The sequence below is a fragment of the Bubalus kerabau genome, chromosome 4, assembly GCF_029407905.1.
Source record: "Bubalus kerabau isolate K-KA32 ecotype Philippines breed swamp buffalo chromosome 4, PCC_UOA_SB_1v2, whole genome shotgun sequence".
In the NCBI taxonomy this organism is placed as follows: domain Eukaryota; kingdom Metazoa; phylum Chordata; class Mammalia; order Artiodactyla; family Bovidae; genus Bubalus; species Bubalus kerabau.
The window spans coordinates 173,363,254-173,378,736 of NC_073627.1; the positions used below are offsets into that span (position 1 = coordinate 173,363,254).

At 50.6% G+C, this 15,483-nt stretch overlaps 1 protein-coding gene across 1 annotated transcript in view; it reads right to left on the minus strand.

Annotated features, from left to right (window-relative positions):
- AKNA (AT-hook transcription factor) overlaps window positions 1-15,483 on the minus strand; it is a 58,951-nt gene that overhangs the window by 15,419 nt on the left and 28,049 nt on the right. The window contains exons 5-14 of the mRNA XM_055579445.1: window positions 12,564-12,720; window positions 11,674-11,831; window positions 9,072-9,131; window positions 6,303-6,430; window positions 5,637-5,844; window positions 3,769-3,923; window positions 3,490-3,669; window positions 2,413-2,659; window positions 887-993; window positions 86-297 (exon numbers count right to left, since the gene is read on the minus strand). Coding sequence (XP_055435420.1) covers window positions 86-297; window positions 887-993; window positions 2,413-2,659; window positions 3,490-3,669; window positions 3,769-3,923; window positions 5,637-5,844; window positions 6,303-6,430; window positions 9,072-9,131; window positions 11,674-11,831; window positions 12,564-12,720 — 1,612 coding nt within the window. The remainder of the gene's footprint in view (window positions 1-85; window positions 298-886; window positions 994-2,412; window positions 2,660-3,489; window positions 3,670-3,768; window positions 3,924-5,636; window positions 5,845-6,302; window positions 6,431-9,071; window positions 9,132-11,673; window positions 11,832-12,563; window positions 12,721-15,483) is intronic.

The following is a 15,483-nucleotide window of genomic DNA, read 5'->3' on the forward strand; positions in this document are numbered from 1 at the left end:
TAATGCAGATTTTCTTATTGATCTTTTTTACCCTGTGCGATCCAGCCACCCCCAGGTTCTGGCCAACCCAGATACATTCACTCACCCATCTCAGACGCCAGTGCCCGCTCCAGGCAGAAGCTGGGCGCCCTCTGCTGGAGAGGACTGTCCTGGCCAGATGGGGGCTTCTGGGCTCGGCTTCTGGGTCCGCTGGGCTCAGAGGTTCTTCTGGGGACTGGAAGACCCTTGGTCTGGGGGTGGGAGGCTGCATCTTGGGGTACAGGCAGAGTGAAGGACCGGACTAACGTCCCCGGGGTGCTGGGGGGGGAGAGAGACACGTTGAGGTCACACAGAATGAGGCCACAACCTCCGAGCCCCTCCACATGCTAGACCATCCTATCCTTTGGGACTCAGCAGCCCTGGCAGGATGGCATTTCTGAGGATGCAGCTCCATTACACACACATTTTCTTTATAAACTACAGAGCGGTACACTTGCCTACTCATGTACACAAAGTCATAAAGCTCAACTTAGTTTTTAGATAATATAAACAGCAATGAGGTTTGTAATCTTCCCTTCCCACGCAGCCCTGGGTAGTCCCAGGGACCTTCCTCTGGCTTTGGAGGCTGTCACTCAACCTGGCGGCTCTGTCACGACACCCTCCCGGCACATCTTATTCATTCACCGTTTCATCACCCATTTGTTCAACAAATTCCCAGTCTGTCAATATGTGGCAGAGTGACCCTGGGCAAGTCACTTTCCCTCTATCCATAACATGAAGGCAATAACCTATCCTTGGTGGGGATGAAGTGTGGGGCTCTGAGAATGCCCAGACCCTGTTCTGAGCTCACAGGCACTTTGATTCTCAGCCTACCCCAAGTGGGTAACACTGATGGGGTCCCCATTACCTGATCTGGGAGAGCCGGTGCTCTGGGGTCTGAGTGAGGGGTGACACTCTACTGGTTTCTGAGCCCACGAAGCCACTGTCTGTCTCGGGGGATGCCATCCAGGGCTCCTGAAAGAGACAGTGTCCCTTTAAATCTGAGGAATGTGCCCAGGGAACACTGGGAAACCCTTCCCCAGTGCTGGCCTGGGCCTCACATTCCAGAGGCTCACAGACAGGGAGGCTGGCCCAGCTCCCAACAGGCAGGCCCTGGGCACGCGGGGTCCTGAGGTACTCAGGGCCTGGCATAAGCCCCGGGCCAACAGCAGGGACTCCACGCCCCGAGAGGACCCTGAGCATGCCCCGTGTCCCTGAGGGGTGAGAGCCAGAGCCCTTGGGAGGGAGACTGTCACAGACTTCCTGAGTTGAGAAATAGAAAGGGGAGGAGGAAAAAGCAGTCCCACTGCGAGAATGGGATTCTCAAATCCACACATCTTCCAGGGTGGGCCTGGAATGTCGTGTTCTACCTGATTGCAGAAATGCCCAGGTGCCATGAATTGGGATTGGAGAAGGCAATGGCACCCCACTCCAGTACTCTTGCTTGGAAAATCCCATGGATGGAGGAGCCTGGTAGGCTGCAGTCCATGGGGTTGCTAAGAGTCAGACACAACTGAGCAACTTCACTTTCACTTTTCACTTTCATGCATTGGAGAAGGAAATGGCAACCCACTCCAGTGTTATTGCCTGGAGAATCCCGGGGACAGGGGAGCCTGGTGGGCTGTTGTCTATGGGGTCGCACAGAGTTGGGACACGACTGAAGCAACTTAGCAGCAGCAGCGTGAATTGGGAAAACCAAACTGATCAACCACACACACCTCCAACACACCACATCTAATGCAAGGGGCAAAGATCACCAACAGAGAGACAAGGGTGTCTGCCCTCAATGAGTTCATGGCCGAGTGCATATTCCTTACCATGGGCTCATTAGGACTATAGGGGTGTGTGTGTGTGTGTGTGTGTGTGTACACATGCAAATGTATGTGTTTATTTTTTTGGATGTGGACCATATGGTCTTTATTGAATTTGTTACAATATTGCTTCTCTTTTATTATTTATTTATTTATTTATTTTTACTACAAGGCATGTAGGATCTTAGCTCCCCTAGCAGGGATTGAACTTGTGCCCCCTGCATTGGAGGGTGAAGTCTTAACCCCTGGGAAATCCCCATATGTGGTTTTTTAGGGGAGGATCCATCCCATAAGTCATATTTCCACAGTGATTTGTGATTCCTGTCATAGTTTAAAAAGTGCCATTCTCATGGCACAAACTACTTGGAGTCAAAGACAGCACCCCCACCTTCAGCTGTGCTAAGCAGGCTCAGAAAGATACAGGCACTGAGCTACAGGTCTCAGAGGAGAAAGAGGAGGTCCAGGTAGAGAGGTGGAGGTATGGGGAGCCACAGCAGAGGCGGTAGCAGCAGGCACTCTGAGCAAAGGCCTGGAGGCAGGAGGCTAGGGGAGATGCAGGGAGAGGCCCCACACCCACGCGTACCTCCAGCGGGGGCCCGCCGGCCTGGTGCAGAGACTTTGGTGGGAGACGCTCAGAGATGCCACTTCCCTCGAGGCTGGCCAGACTGCTCTGGTGGGACGTTGCGGACTTGGGGCCCCGAGGATGGGGGGGCCTGCTGTGGCCGGGAGGGGCCTCCTCGGCTTTTGCCAGACCCTGCAGATGCCCATCTCTGGTCACGGATGCACAGACATCTGCTGGCTTCACAGACACCATCTGCTCCATGGTCTCCCTGGCAGGGAAGGAGAGGCATGGTGCCCCTGAGCCCTGGCATGGGCTGGGCAGCTCTGTCCTGGGAGCCATGCAATGCAGGACACGAGCTCTGGAGTCAGGCACCCCTCCATCCTCACCCTATGCTGCCGCCCTCTTGCTGTGTGACCCTGGGCAAGGTACCACCCTCTCTGAACCACACTTATCTCAACTGTAAAATGAGGGTGCTGACAAAACCCGCCCCATACACCGGAGCAGAAACCGTGCGGAAATAGAGGTGCCAGAGCACCCTTTCCCAGGCTTCTGGAATTTGCCTTCCCTCTTTCCTATTCCAGCCATTTCCATCAACTTCCATCTACTCAAAAAGACCATGTCACTATCGTAAACAGAAGACCAGTATTTTGTGTTACAGACAGAAGCGAACTTTGCAAATAAATACAAGGAACATGAAAACAGCAATATCATAGTCTAGATAAATCCTGTTGCCTAGTAAAGGCTCTTGGCCTGAGGCCTGCTGGCTTTCTTTCTCTTTCTCTCTTTTTAAAGGAAGATCAAGAGAGGCCCTGAAGACTTTATAGCCCTGAGACTTTCTCCTTGTTGTACATGGAATCTCTGAGACTAAGAGTGATGCTATTTAATGCTGCATCTCTCCTACGAGAGATCTCATCCCACACCTCCCGAAATCATTTCAAGTGCTATCAATGGTGTATATTTCATGGTTTGTAGAGACACTGAGCTACAGGTCAGGAAAGCCGTTTCTAAACTGTAAAGGGCTGTCTAGCTCCTAGGACAGTTACTGCCCTGTGGTTTCTGAGCTGGTGTGGGACCAGCGGGGAAAGCTCAGTGACCTACTCGAGGGGAACCCCATGACTTCTCTCAGCCTGCGCCGGGGGCTGCCTGGTGAGGAGCCTTGGGGCCACGGCTTTTCCTGGAGCTGGATCCGGCCTGTCAAAACCCAGGGTGCAGTCCTGGCCCTCCACCTCCTCCTCCTCCATCCTCAGGGCTTCTGGAAGGGACTTCACACTGAGGTACCTGCAGAAAAACACAGAGAAATGTGACTTCAACCCACAAGGCCAGCAAGATCCCACCACAGGGCCAGACGCCCTGGCCTCGGGCCTGGTGGGCACTCACCGCTCCAGGAGGCCGTGGAAATCCTGCTCCACCTGCAGCTCCTTGTGCTTGAGCGGGGCCGGGAGGCCCAGAGGCCCGTTCTCTGCCTCATTGCTGGGAGTGCTCAGATCCGAGTTCATGGGCAGTAGGTGGGGGCCAATGCTGGTGGCGTCGGGCTGGGGCCAGAAAGGAGGAGGGGCAGAGATTCAGCAGATACCTAAGACCACTCTTTAAGGACCTACCTTATGCCAGGCTCACGCTGGGTGCTGAAGAGCAAGAAAGAGGTTAGATTCACTGGCCTATTACTCTTTTCCTGTGTGTAAAAGTAAGAACTGGGTCATTGATCTCCAAAACCAGCTGCCATGAATGTGCTATGTGCCAGGCACTGTACAGATATCACTTGACAACAATCCCACCAGTATACAGGCTATTACAGCCCATTTTACTGACAGGTACTTGAGGCTCAAATGATTTGCCTAAAGCCATACAGCAGCAAGGGGTGGTGCCAGGATTTGAACCCAGATTTTCATTCCAGTGTGAACACGCAGCCACTCAAAACATCTTCACTGTGGGAGCAGGGGAGTCCCTCAAGATAATGCACTAGAGATCGCCATCTCCCATAGGGCTGTGACGTGGGCTAGAGACAATCGTTCACAGCCCCTTCCATGTATGGTTCTTGTCTAGTGTAGCCATCTCTGTGAATAGTCTCCACATCCACCTGGGTCTACAAGCTAGAAGCCTGGAGGCCATCATTCGCTCCTTTCCTCTCACCATCACTCCAACTCCAGTCCAATGCACCTTCTAAACCTCTCTCAAGTCCATGCATGTCTCTGCATCTGCCCCACCACCTCCCCAGCTCTGAAGGTGAAAGTGTTAGTCTCTCAGTCATGTCCAACTCTTTGTGATCCCATGGACTGTAGCCTGCCAGGCTCCTCTGTGCATGGGGTTCTCCAGGCAAGAATACTGGAGTGGGCAGCCATTCCCTTCTCCAGATGATCTTGCTGACCCAGGGATCAAACTTGTATCTCCCACCGTGCAGACAGTCTGCTGCATTGCAGGCAGATTCTTTACCATTTGAGCCACCAGGGAAGCCCAACCTGCAAATCCTCTTATATCATCCCCTGCTGAAAAAACAGCAGTTTAAAACCATCCCCCTGATGTGACCACATACCTAATTCCTGGGGCCCCCACCTGCCTGTCCAGCCACATCTCTTAGATGTGGACCCCTTAGACGATGGACGCCTCACTGTTTATACTCTAACCACAGGGCCTTTGCATAGGCTGTTTTTTCTGCCAGATTTTTTTTTCCTCTTCTGCACCTAGTAATTCCTACTCCTTTTCAGATTTCATTTAAACATGACTTCCTCAAGGAAAGTTTTTCTGACTCCTTAATGAACTCAGATATGTTAGCTTGTTATCTACTTGGTGTAGAACTCCATAATTCTCCTTCAGAGCACCAATCAAAATTAAAGTAACAAGTTTAACTCTACAGAAAATTCCATGAGGGTGAAAGTGTTAGTTGCTCAGTCTGACTCTTTGTGTCTGACTCTTTGCTATCCCATGGACTGTAGCCTGCCAGGCTCCTCTGTCCGTGGAATTCTCCAGGCAAGAGTACTGGGGTGGGTAGCCGTTTCTTCCTCCAGGGGATCCTCCCAACCCAGGGATTGAACCCGGGTCTCCTGAATTGCAGGCAGACTCGTTTCCATCTGCGCCACCAGAGGAGCCCATGAGGGTACAGGCCACCTGTTATTTTGGTTGTTTTCTACTGAATTCCCACCATGTGTCTTGAGTGTCGGCATATGGTACAAACTTCTCAAATGTCATGAAGCTAACTAATGGAGAAACCAGTGAATGAAGGAACAGTCTAGTACGGTTGAGTAAAGAGGTACCTCAGGGCCGAGGGTCTGGATGGCCGATGTGCGGGTTTGTTCCAAGGGAGAGGGCAGGTCTGTTGGCTGGTGGGGGGAGGGCGTGGCTGGGGGGCTGTCCAGAGCCAAGTCTGACCCAACTTGCCCAGGCTCCTGCTCGTTGCGGTCCATGAGGTCCTTCAGCTCATCCAGGCGAATTCCCAGCTGGAATATCTCTGCCTCCACTTCCCTGGAACAAGGAAACGTCAGCAGGTCTCGAAGGCTGTGCTTTAGAGTAGAGACCCCAGAAATGCCCATGGAGGGCCCATCTGACATCATCATGTAGATTATAAATAAACAAGATAAAAGCAGACTCTACTGGGAATAAGGAGGCTCAGTCCAAGTTCCTTTCTGTCACCACCTGGGTGTAGGACCTTGAGTAAATCCCTTTCCCCTCTGGCCTCAGTTTCCCCATTCTCCAGTGAGGGGATTCCACTCTTATCTCCAAGGGCACTTCTCATGGCAGGGAGTCTAAAAGTACACAGAACTCAGCCTTTGAGTATCCCCCATCTGGACGTGCTGCTAATTGGGATGGGATTTCTCGCCGCTCCCCAAGTGTGTGAATTATAAGGATGAAGCGTGCCCCTCCCGGCGGGGACCTGGGGCCTGGCCCATCTGTCCTCGCAGGCCTCCCTCCCCAGCAGGTACCTGTCAGGATCAAATCTCCTGGGTGTCCCCTTGGAGCCGGCAAGCTGCTGGGACAGGTGCCACTCCCTGCAGGCCTTCAGGTAGTCCTCCTCCAGGGCCACGTGGGCAGCCTTTAGCTGCTGGAAGACCTGAAACCCGACAGGCCAGTAAGACTCAAGTGCCTAGGCCCTGTGGGCTCCATCCTTGCGGACACAGTGCATGAGCTGCTCGCGGGTGCATGGGATGGCTACGGGACTCACCCTGGACTGCGGAGACCTCTGGGCTCCCGAGTGTCTGGAAGGCTGGGGTTGGTAGCCTCTGGAACCTGTTTGCCCTGGTTGATCTCCCTGCCCTTAGACTGGTAGGACACAGGCACGGCTTAGAGCCTCGGCATGAGCCCCAGAGGGTGCCAGTCTTCCCTGGGTAGACCCATAAGAACCCTGATGTTCCATGATGGTCACAGTGTCAAATATACTATTGCTGTATCGCCATAAAGACCTACTTCTTGAGAGGCCTTAGTTCCTCATACTTGATTCTCAAAACTGTGGGTTTTGGAATATTAGTCACTCTTCTCCTGAATCCAATACATCCTGTTGGATAATACACCCAACAGATGTATTATCATCAGCATCATACTATTGATAACAATAATTGACATTTACGAAGCACTGAGGCTTTGTCTAAAAGGACGCTGCGTTATTCATCTAATCTTCAGCATAACCCTAACGAGAGGGGTAGTTTATCATCTTCATCTAAATAGGAGGAAACTGAGGTACAGAGAGGTTACTAAAGTTGGTGAAGGTTACACAGTGAGTGAGCAAGTTGTAGAATTAGGATTTGAACCCAGGCCCTCAAGCTCCAGAGCTCATAGTCCCAACCATTGCACGAGGCCCCCATAGTAAACGTGATGCTAGTTAACTCTTGGCTAGAACCATGGGAGGTGGGACCATTATCCCTGACTTCTTATCCTCATCTCACTCATTCTATGCTGACGACAGAGGTCGGCCAAGGACAACCTAGAGGCTCATCCCCAGTCTAGCTTGATCTTCCAACAGCTCTCAACTTCCCTGGATATGGAGGAATTAGAAGAGGGGGGAAGAAAAAGAATAATTTTGATTTTCAAGGTCCTTGACTACCTACTCAATGGGATAATGCTATCCGTGTGACATCTTGTAACTGGAGCATGTGTGCAACATGCATGCCTGTTGAGTCACTTCAGCCGTGTCCAACTCTTTGCAACCCTGTGGACTGTAACAGGCCAGTCTCCTCTGTCCGTGGGACTGCCCAGGCAGGAATACTGGAGTGGGCTGCTACGCCCTCCTCCAGGGGGTCGTCTCCACCCAGGGGTGGACCCGCGTCTCTTTCGTCTCCTGCAGGGGTGGACCCGCGTCTCTTTCGTCTCCTGCAGGGGTGGACCCGCGTCTCTTTCGTCTCCTGCAGGGGTGGACCCGCGTCTCTTTCGTCTCCTGCATGGGCAGGTGGGCTCTTTACCACTAGTGCCACCTGGGAAGCCCATATAACAACACAGTAACTGCTGATATAATAACAGTGAAAACTGTCAAACCAAGGATGTTGCATTTGCCCCTCCCAGTCCTCCCCCTCGGCTCCTCTCCTCACCCTGCTCTATGCCTTGAGCCTCAGCTGAGCTCCCAGCTGTACCTTCCCCTGGGGTCTTTCTAGGGGAGGCATCTATTAGAGGTCAGAGGGTGGGAGGGGAGAGACCTGGGAGATAGCAGCTTCAGGCGGGTGTGAGTCCCTGGGCTTCTCTGTCCCTTGCCGGGCCCCCTGAGGCTGCCGCCCACACCCCTGCTAACAGCTCCTTCACTGATCCCTACACCTGCAGCTTTGAGAGCTCCAACTGCTCCTTCCTGGGACCCTGTCTGATGCAGCAGAAATCTAAATTTTATGAGTGACCATGCTGCTGCTGCTGCTGCTAAGTCTCTTCAGTTGTGTCCGACTCTGTGCAACCCATAGACGGCAGCCCACGAGGCTCCCCCGTCCCTGGGACTCTCCAGGCAAGAACACTGGAGTGGGTTGCCATCTCCTTCTCCAATGCAGGAAAGTGAAAAGTGAAAGTGAAGTCGCTCAGTCGTGTCCGACTCAGCGACCCATGGACTCCAGCCCACCAGGCTCCTCTGTCCATGGGATTTTCCAGGCAAGAGTACTGGAGTGGGGTGCCATTGCCTTCTCCATGAGTGACCATAGTTACCTAGAAATACTGGAGTCCAGAAGCCAATAATGGTTAGATTAGGGGATCTCTTCGCCTCCCCATCCTCAGTTTTCAAGCTTTAGCAATCGCTTTTATAATAAAGAAAATTTAAAAAGGAAATGCCTTTTCCTGGTTGTTGACAGGTAGGATAATCAGTGGGGAGCTGGGCAGGGCAGTGGTTACGACCCTGGACTTGGGAATCAGACAGAACTCCATTTGGGCTGTACCCTACTGGCTGTGTGGTCTTCAAGTCACCTCTCTGGGTTTCAGTTCATTCCATTTATGGGGGGTGATGACTGTAACTGCCTCGCCAGGTTTTTATGGTGATAAAATGAATTAATGTACATCAAGGGCTTGCCACAGAGCCTGGTACACCACCACCGCTGCATAGTAAGTGGTGACTATTGTGCTCTAGCAATCATTATCATGGAAAGCTAAGCGGGGCTGTCTGTTCAAAAGGGAGACACGGTGTCTGGGATTCCCTGGTCTGTCTTGCAGCAAACAAGGCTTTGGAGACTGTGCTATGGGACACAGAGAAGTCGTCTAGCAGCTCAGCGGGCAGCTTCTGAAGAGGACAGTACCTTGAGTTGGTCCTGGGGTGTCAGCCGTCCTGCGTGTATCAGCTCTATAAAGGACTCCACCTGGGCATTGGAGGGGAAAGAAACGCACTCCATTAATCCAGGCTCAGGTGAGCTCTGCCAACTCCCACACTTAGCCACAGTCACACTTTGGCATAGGGAGCTGGGTCCCGCCTTGGGACGTGGGTTTTCTGACAAGCACCGAGAGGCAGGTGCCAGAAACAGGCTCCGGCACTGGCACTGGCCATGGCAGCCTTGGGGAAGATCTAAGCGGAGCTTCCGGATTTGATTTTATTTCATTCATGTGCATGAAACCTATGAGGCAGGATATTAGCTGCATCCTGGGGTGGGGGGGGTGAGGCGACAGGAAGCAATCCAGATGCCTATCCGTGAAATAGTACGCAGCCATCCAGAGGAGGAAGGCACGTGTGTGTGTGTTCTTGTGTGTAAATGCCTCCATGAACTACTTTTCAGCATCAAATCAAGGTACAGGACAGTGTGCATGGTCTGCTACCATCTGCTATAAAATGTAGAGAGAATAAAAAAGGGAAAATGCAAATACAATTGCTTATATATTATAAATTATCTCTAGAAGGATGAAAGAAACTAAAATATTAACTGCTTCTGGGGAGGAGAACTGGATGGTGTGGGAGGACAGGGAGAGGAGGAAGGTTTTCTACTATATGTATTCTCTGAACTTTGAGCAAAGTGAATTTATTGCCTACTCAGAAATATACAAATTTGGGACATTAAAAAAAATCCAGGTACAACATAGTGTATATACTTATGTGACCATTTCTATAAACACATGTGTGTTCATTAAAGATTTGGTACAAAGCAGAAGGGCAAGAGTGGGAAAGCAAATTTCACTGAGTATATTCTTGGCCCTGTGTGACGATCTTTACCATGAGTATCTATTACAGTTACCAAAAAAATTTAATTAGGGGAAAAAAGGCAAAGACTATTTGTAGATTTCTAGGAAAGCTCTAGATCAGTGCCAAAATATACAACTTTTCCTAATATAATTACATTATATAACTTATATAACATATAAAACTGAAACATAATGCAAGCTACATATGTAATTTAAAATGTTCCAGTAACCATACTAAAAATGTGAAAAGACATAGGTGAATTAATTTTAATAAGATATTTTATAAACCTAAAATATTATTTTGACATGTAATCAAATGTAAAAAAAGTATTGAGATGCTTTACAGTCCACAGGACAAGGAGAAATGTCTCTCCAGTTACAGGACCCAGAACGGCGGGGATGAAGAGGAATTAAGTTCATGTTGCTACAACATGGGTGAGCGTGGAAAAGACTGTGCTAAGTGAAAGCCGCCAGACACAAAAGGACAAATGGTATGCAAATCCATTTATACGAAATGTCCACAACAGGTAAACTCAAAGAGACAGAAGGGAAGCCCAGATGGTGCTCCTGGTAAAGAACCTGTCTGCCAATGCAGGAGATGCTGGAGACAAGGGTTCGATCCCTGAGAGGAGGCGATCCCCTGGAGGAGGGCATGGCAACCCACTCCAGTGTTCTTGCCTGGAGAATCCCATGGAGAGAAGAGCCTGGCAAGCTAGAAAAGAGTCAGACACGACTGAAGCGACTTAGCATGCATTCAAAGAGACAGAAAGTAGATGAGCAGCTGACTGGGGCTGGGGAGAAGGGGAATGGGAAGCGACTGCTTAATGGATATGGAGTTTCTTAGTGTATGATGAAGATGTTCTAAAATTGATGGTGTAGATGGCAGCACAACTATGAAGTACTAAAAGCCATGAAGCATTAACTTTAAATGACTGAACTACATGTTATGTGAATTATATTTCAGTAAAGTTTTTACCAAGAAAGAAAGAAAGAAAAGAGAATAGTAGTGTTTCTTTGAAAGAATTTGTTTTATGGACATGGTGACGTAACTATTGCGTTTCCCTTTTTGCATTGACTACTAGGAAGTTCAAAGCCAAACGTGAATCTGATAAAGTGTTCAGGGTCTTTGTTTATTCACTTCTCCCTAAGTTCATTTTATTTTTTTTCCTACTCATATTTCCCCTTTACCCCAGTTTCCTCGCTTCTGTTTTCAAAATGTGGTTACAATGCGGGTATTTTCTAAGCTGCTTTAAAGTACTTTTGGAAAAAGGCCAAGCGTATAGTTACAAACAATAACAAATTCATAGTTATTTCGATGAAAATGAAAAGGCCTCTTGAGAAGTAACTGAGAATGGATTCCATAATGAAAAGAACTAGAGAAGTGGGGTGATCCAAAGAGGAAAAGGGAAAGTAAAGGTTCCATAACCCTTCCAGAATCCTGAAAAAGCTGAAAGTCTCCCCCAGGAGTGAACCAGGAGATACTTTCAAGCACAGTTAGACAGAGTTTGATGAGACACAGTGCCAAAAAGGGAGTTAAACCTAGCGCTGGGGGACAAGGAGGACGCTGGAGCTCTGTGGCCTCTAAAACCAGCAGGAAAGTCCCAAGTTAACTGCTGCAGGGGAGTGATGAGTGAGCCTGGCACACACACAGCCCCTCCCCCAAGCGGGTAGAGGCTCTGCTTTCTCCAAGGGAAGTCTGTCTCCCGTGGGCAAAGCTGGGGTTCCACTCACCTTGGTCAGGAACCGGCTGGCCTGAGAAGCCAGCTCCTGGGCCCGCTCCACTGAGGGCTGGTCCTGGGCAATGCCCCCTGCATCCTCCTGAAGCCACCCTAGGGTGGGCATGCTGGGAGGTGAGGAGGGGCTCAGGTTTCCTCCAGCTGATGGCGACCCTGGAATACACAGTCACTACATGTTGGGGCCAAGAACAGTCCTTCCTGGGGCTGAGAGACTAGTGCTCAACTTCAAAACCACCACCTCCATCCTCCAGTAACAGCTCAGCCTTCTCACGATCTCCCCACCTTTCTGCCAGCCCCAGGAAGTGACCTGGGCAATGTTGTCCCCATTTATAGGCAAGGACAAGGTGCAAATTTGCCCTGGACCACACAGCTAGAGGCCAAGCCAGACCTCTGGGTTCCCAGTCAATAGTGTGGGCTTCAGCTCAGAACGATGGAGGTTCTAATCCCGACCCTCCTCTGTAGCGGTGTGACCTTCTTCACGCCATCACCTCGCCAAGCCTTGGCTGCCTTGACTGTCAGTGCGGTAACACCAGTGGGGACCTCACCGGGCTGATGTGATTAACTGAGGCCGTGCATGGCAAGGCTTGGCGCAGGGGCTAGCCTGATATGGGCTCTACTGTGATGATACGCTTTGTCGTACAAATTGTCCAAGACCATCCAGCTGCTAAGTAGAGAGAGCTAGGGCTTCACCCACGCAGCTCTGGCTCAAAGCAGACATTTCCACATCTCCATCTGACCTCTTCAAGTCACAGGGCCCAGAGAGGGGCCTCACCTCCCTCCTTCTCTTCCCCAGCCTGAAGCTGGGGCCACCCTGGGGTGGACCAAGTGTCCCCAGAGCAGTCACCACAGAGAAGCCTCCAGACACATCTTGTCTCCCAGACTCACCTGAAGCCTCAGAGGCCTGCGGGCCCTCGGCGGGGCCCACATACCACTTCACAGAGTGGGGCTGTGGGATGGTGAAGGACAAGACCTTGGTCCCCTGGGGCATCGTCCCCGCATGGATGCTGTGGCTGGGCTGGGGCGGGTCCGAGTACAGGTTCACCTGTCGGGGAGGGGAGGCATGGCAGAGCCCAGTCAGAGGTGGGCCAAACCACCCAGAAGGCATCCCCTTCATTCATGCCATCACTCAGGTGCTCAATAAAGATGGATAATAGATGTAAATAAATAAATATAAATAAATTAAAAATGGATAATAACTACTGCCTTTCAGTGGAACCTATGGGTGGGGGCCAAATACTGGGCCAATGGCTTATGCATCCTTTCCTTCTCTCTTTATGGTAGCCCTAAGAGGGAGGGACCACAGGCCTATTTTACAGAAGGGGGAACTGAGACTCAGAGAGGCTGAGTTACTTACTCAGAATCTCCAACTGAAAAATCCTTGGGCTGAGATTATAACCCTGCTTTGACTCCAGAGTCTATGGTTTTCCATATTAATAATCTTATTAATTTTTGTTATGATTTATGCTCATTTAAGTTATATGCAGAGTACATCATGAGAAACGCTTGGCTGGAAGAAGCACAACCTGGAATCCAGATTGCCGGGAGAAATATCAATAACCTCAGATATGCAGATGACACCACCCTTATGGCAGAAAGTGAAGAGGAACTAAAAAGCCTCTTGATGAAAGTGAAAGTGGAGAGTGAAAAAGTTGGCTTAAAGCTCAACATTCAGAAAACAAAGATCATGGCATCCGGTCCCATCACTTCATGGGAAATAGATGGGGAAACAGTGGAAACAGTGTCAGACTCAATTTTTGGGGGCTCCAAAATCACTGCAGATGGTGACTGCAGCCATGAAATTAAAAGACGCTTGCTCCTTGGAAGGAAAGTTATGACCAACCTAGATAGCATATTGAAAAGCAGAGACATTACTTTGCCAACAAAGGTCCATCTAGTCAAGGCTATGGTTTTTCCTGTGGTCATGTATGGATGTGAGAGTTGGACTGTGAAGAAAGCTGAGCACCGAAGAATTGATGCTTTTGAACGATGGTGTTGGAGAAGACTCTTGAGAGTGCCTTGGACTGCAAGGAGATCCAACCAGTCCATTCTGAAGAAGACCAGCCCTGGGATTTCTTTGGAGGGAATGATGCTGAAGCTGAAACTCCAGTACTTTGGCCACCTCATGTGAAGAGCTGACTCATTGGAAAAGACTCTGATGCTGGGAGGGATTGAGGGCAGGAGGAGAAGGGGATGCCAGAGGATGAGATGGCTGGATGGCTTCACTGACTTGATGGACTTGAGTCTGAGTGAACTCTGGGAGTTTGTGATGGACAGGGAGGCCTGGCATGCTGCGATTCATGGGGTCGCAAAGAGTTGGACACGACTGAGCGTCTGAACTGAACTGAACTGAACAGATGTAAAGTATAATCATTTTACAATAATATGATCATTATTATTTTTCTTAATAAAAACATTTCTAAGAATTACCATTACATTGATAATAAAGGCAATTAATAGCTGTTTCAATGAATGCATAAACCAACAAGTGAAGGGATTGTTTCTCAGTTGTGGCAGCTCTCCATCATTTGAGGATGGATTTCATATGGTAACAGTCCAGCATGTGGGAGAGAGGTAGAGAGTCAGGGAAGACCATCTGAGGCTAAAGACCCGAGTGCCATATAGTGGTTTAAAGCAGAGCCTGGCAAACTATGGTTTGTTTTAACGAACATGGTCTTAGTGAACACAGCCACGCTTGCTTGCTTTATGTATTGTCTGTGGTTGCTTTCATGCGATAATGGCAGAAATGAATCGTTACCACAGAGAATGTACGGCCCACAGAGCTGAAAATAGTCACTATCTGGCCCTCTAAACAGGAAGTCCGCTGATCCCCGGCTGAGGTTATGAGCTCTGTAGTGCCTGGGTTCGCGCTGAAGCTCTACGACTGGCTTCGAGTCCTACGGCAGCTGGTTGGACTCACCTGCCTGTGCCCGGAGTGCTCAATGCACAGCAGCCATCACCCTCCTGTTTGTCATCATTGGAGGTATAACTCCTTCCATCACCATCGCTACCACCCTCATCACTGCCATTGTTATTTATCTGGCCCTCATGGAGGCAGGTCCCTAAAAAAGCTACTCTCCCGTGGTGCCTCAGTGCCCCCCAGTCCTCAGCATCAGGCAGCTTATCTTACTACCCTCTGCTCCCCCAAGGTCAGGAGTGGACAGTTCAGGGTGGGCTCCCAGGCCTACAGACAGGCAGCCTCTGCCTGCTTAAGCTGCTCTTCACGTCCTGGCCATGGCAGAGCAATCTCCTCCAAAGTGAGGGACAATGGCCCAGCCATGGCTTGGCCCCTGCTGCCTCCCCCCTCTTTCAGGCCCAGCCTCTGATGAGAACAAAGCTGGATTTTAATAATCCCCTTGGCCATCTGCTCAGGCCTGCCTGGGGGGATGTGCCCCCCAGCACCCCTCTCCTCCCAAGGTGACCCAAATCTGGGGAAGGCCTGGCCCTCCTGCATGTTCTCCCTTGCCCTACCCTGCCTATCCCCTATCCTCAGGCCTGGCTCCCCCCCAAAGACCCCAACCTGGGGGAGCAACAGGAACAAGCAGTTCTCAGCACCTCTGTTTCCGCAGAGGGACCAACAGCCTGTGTGGAGGCCCAGGAAAGCAGGGAGCTGGGGGTGAGTGTGGGCAATCGCTGAGAGGCTTCAGGCCTGCCCCTCCCAACCTGTCTCATGACACGGGAAGGACCTAACCCAGGGCCACCCCCCATTTAAACCAGGGCATCCCATGGTGCTCCCTGAGGCTGGACTGGCTCCCTCAAGGGTGTTAAGCAGAGAAGGGTGGACCAGCAAGGGTGGGAAGCAGCGGGT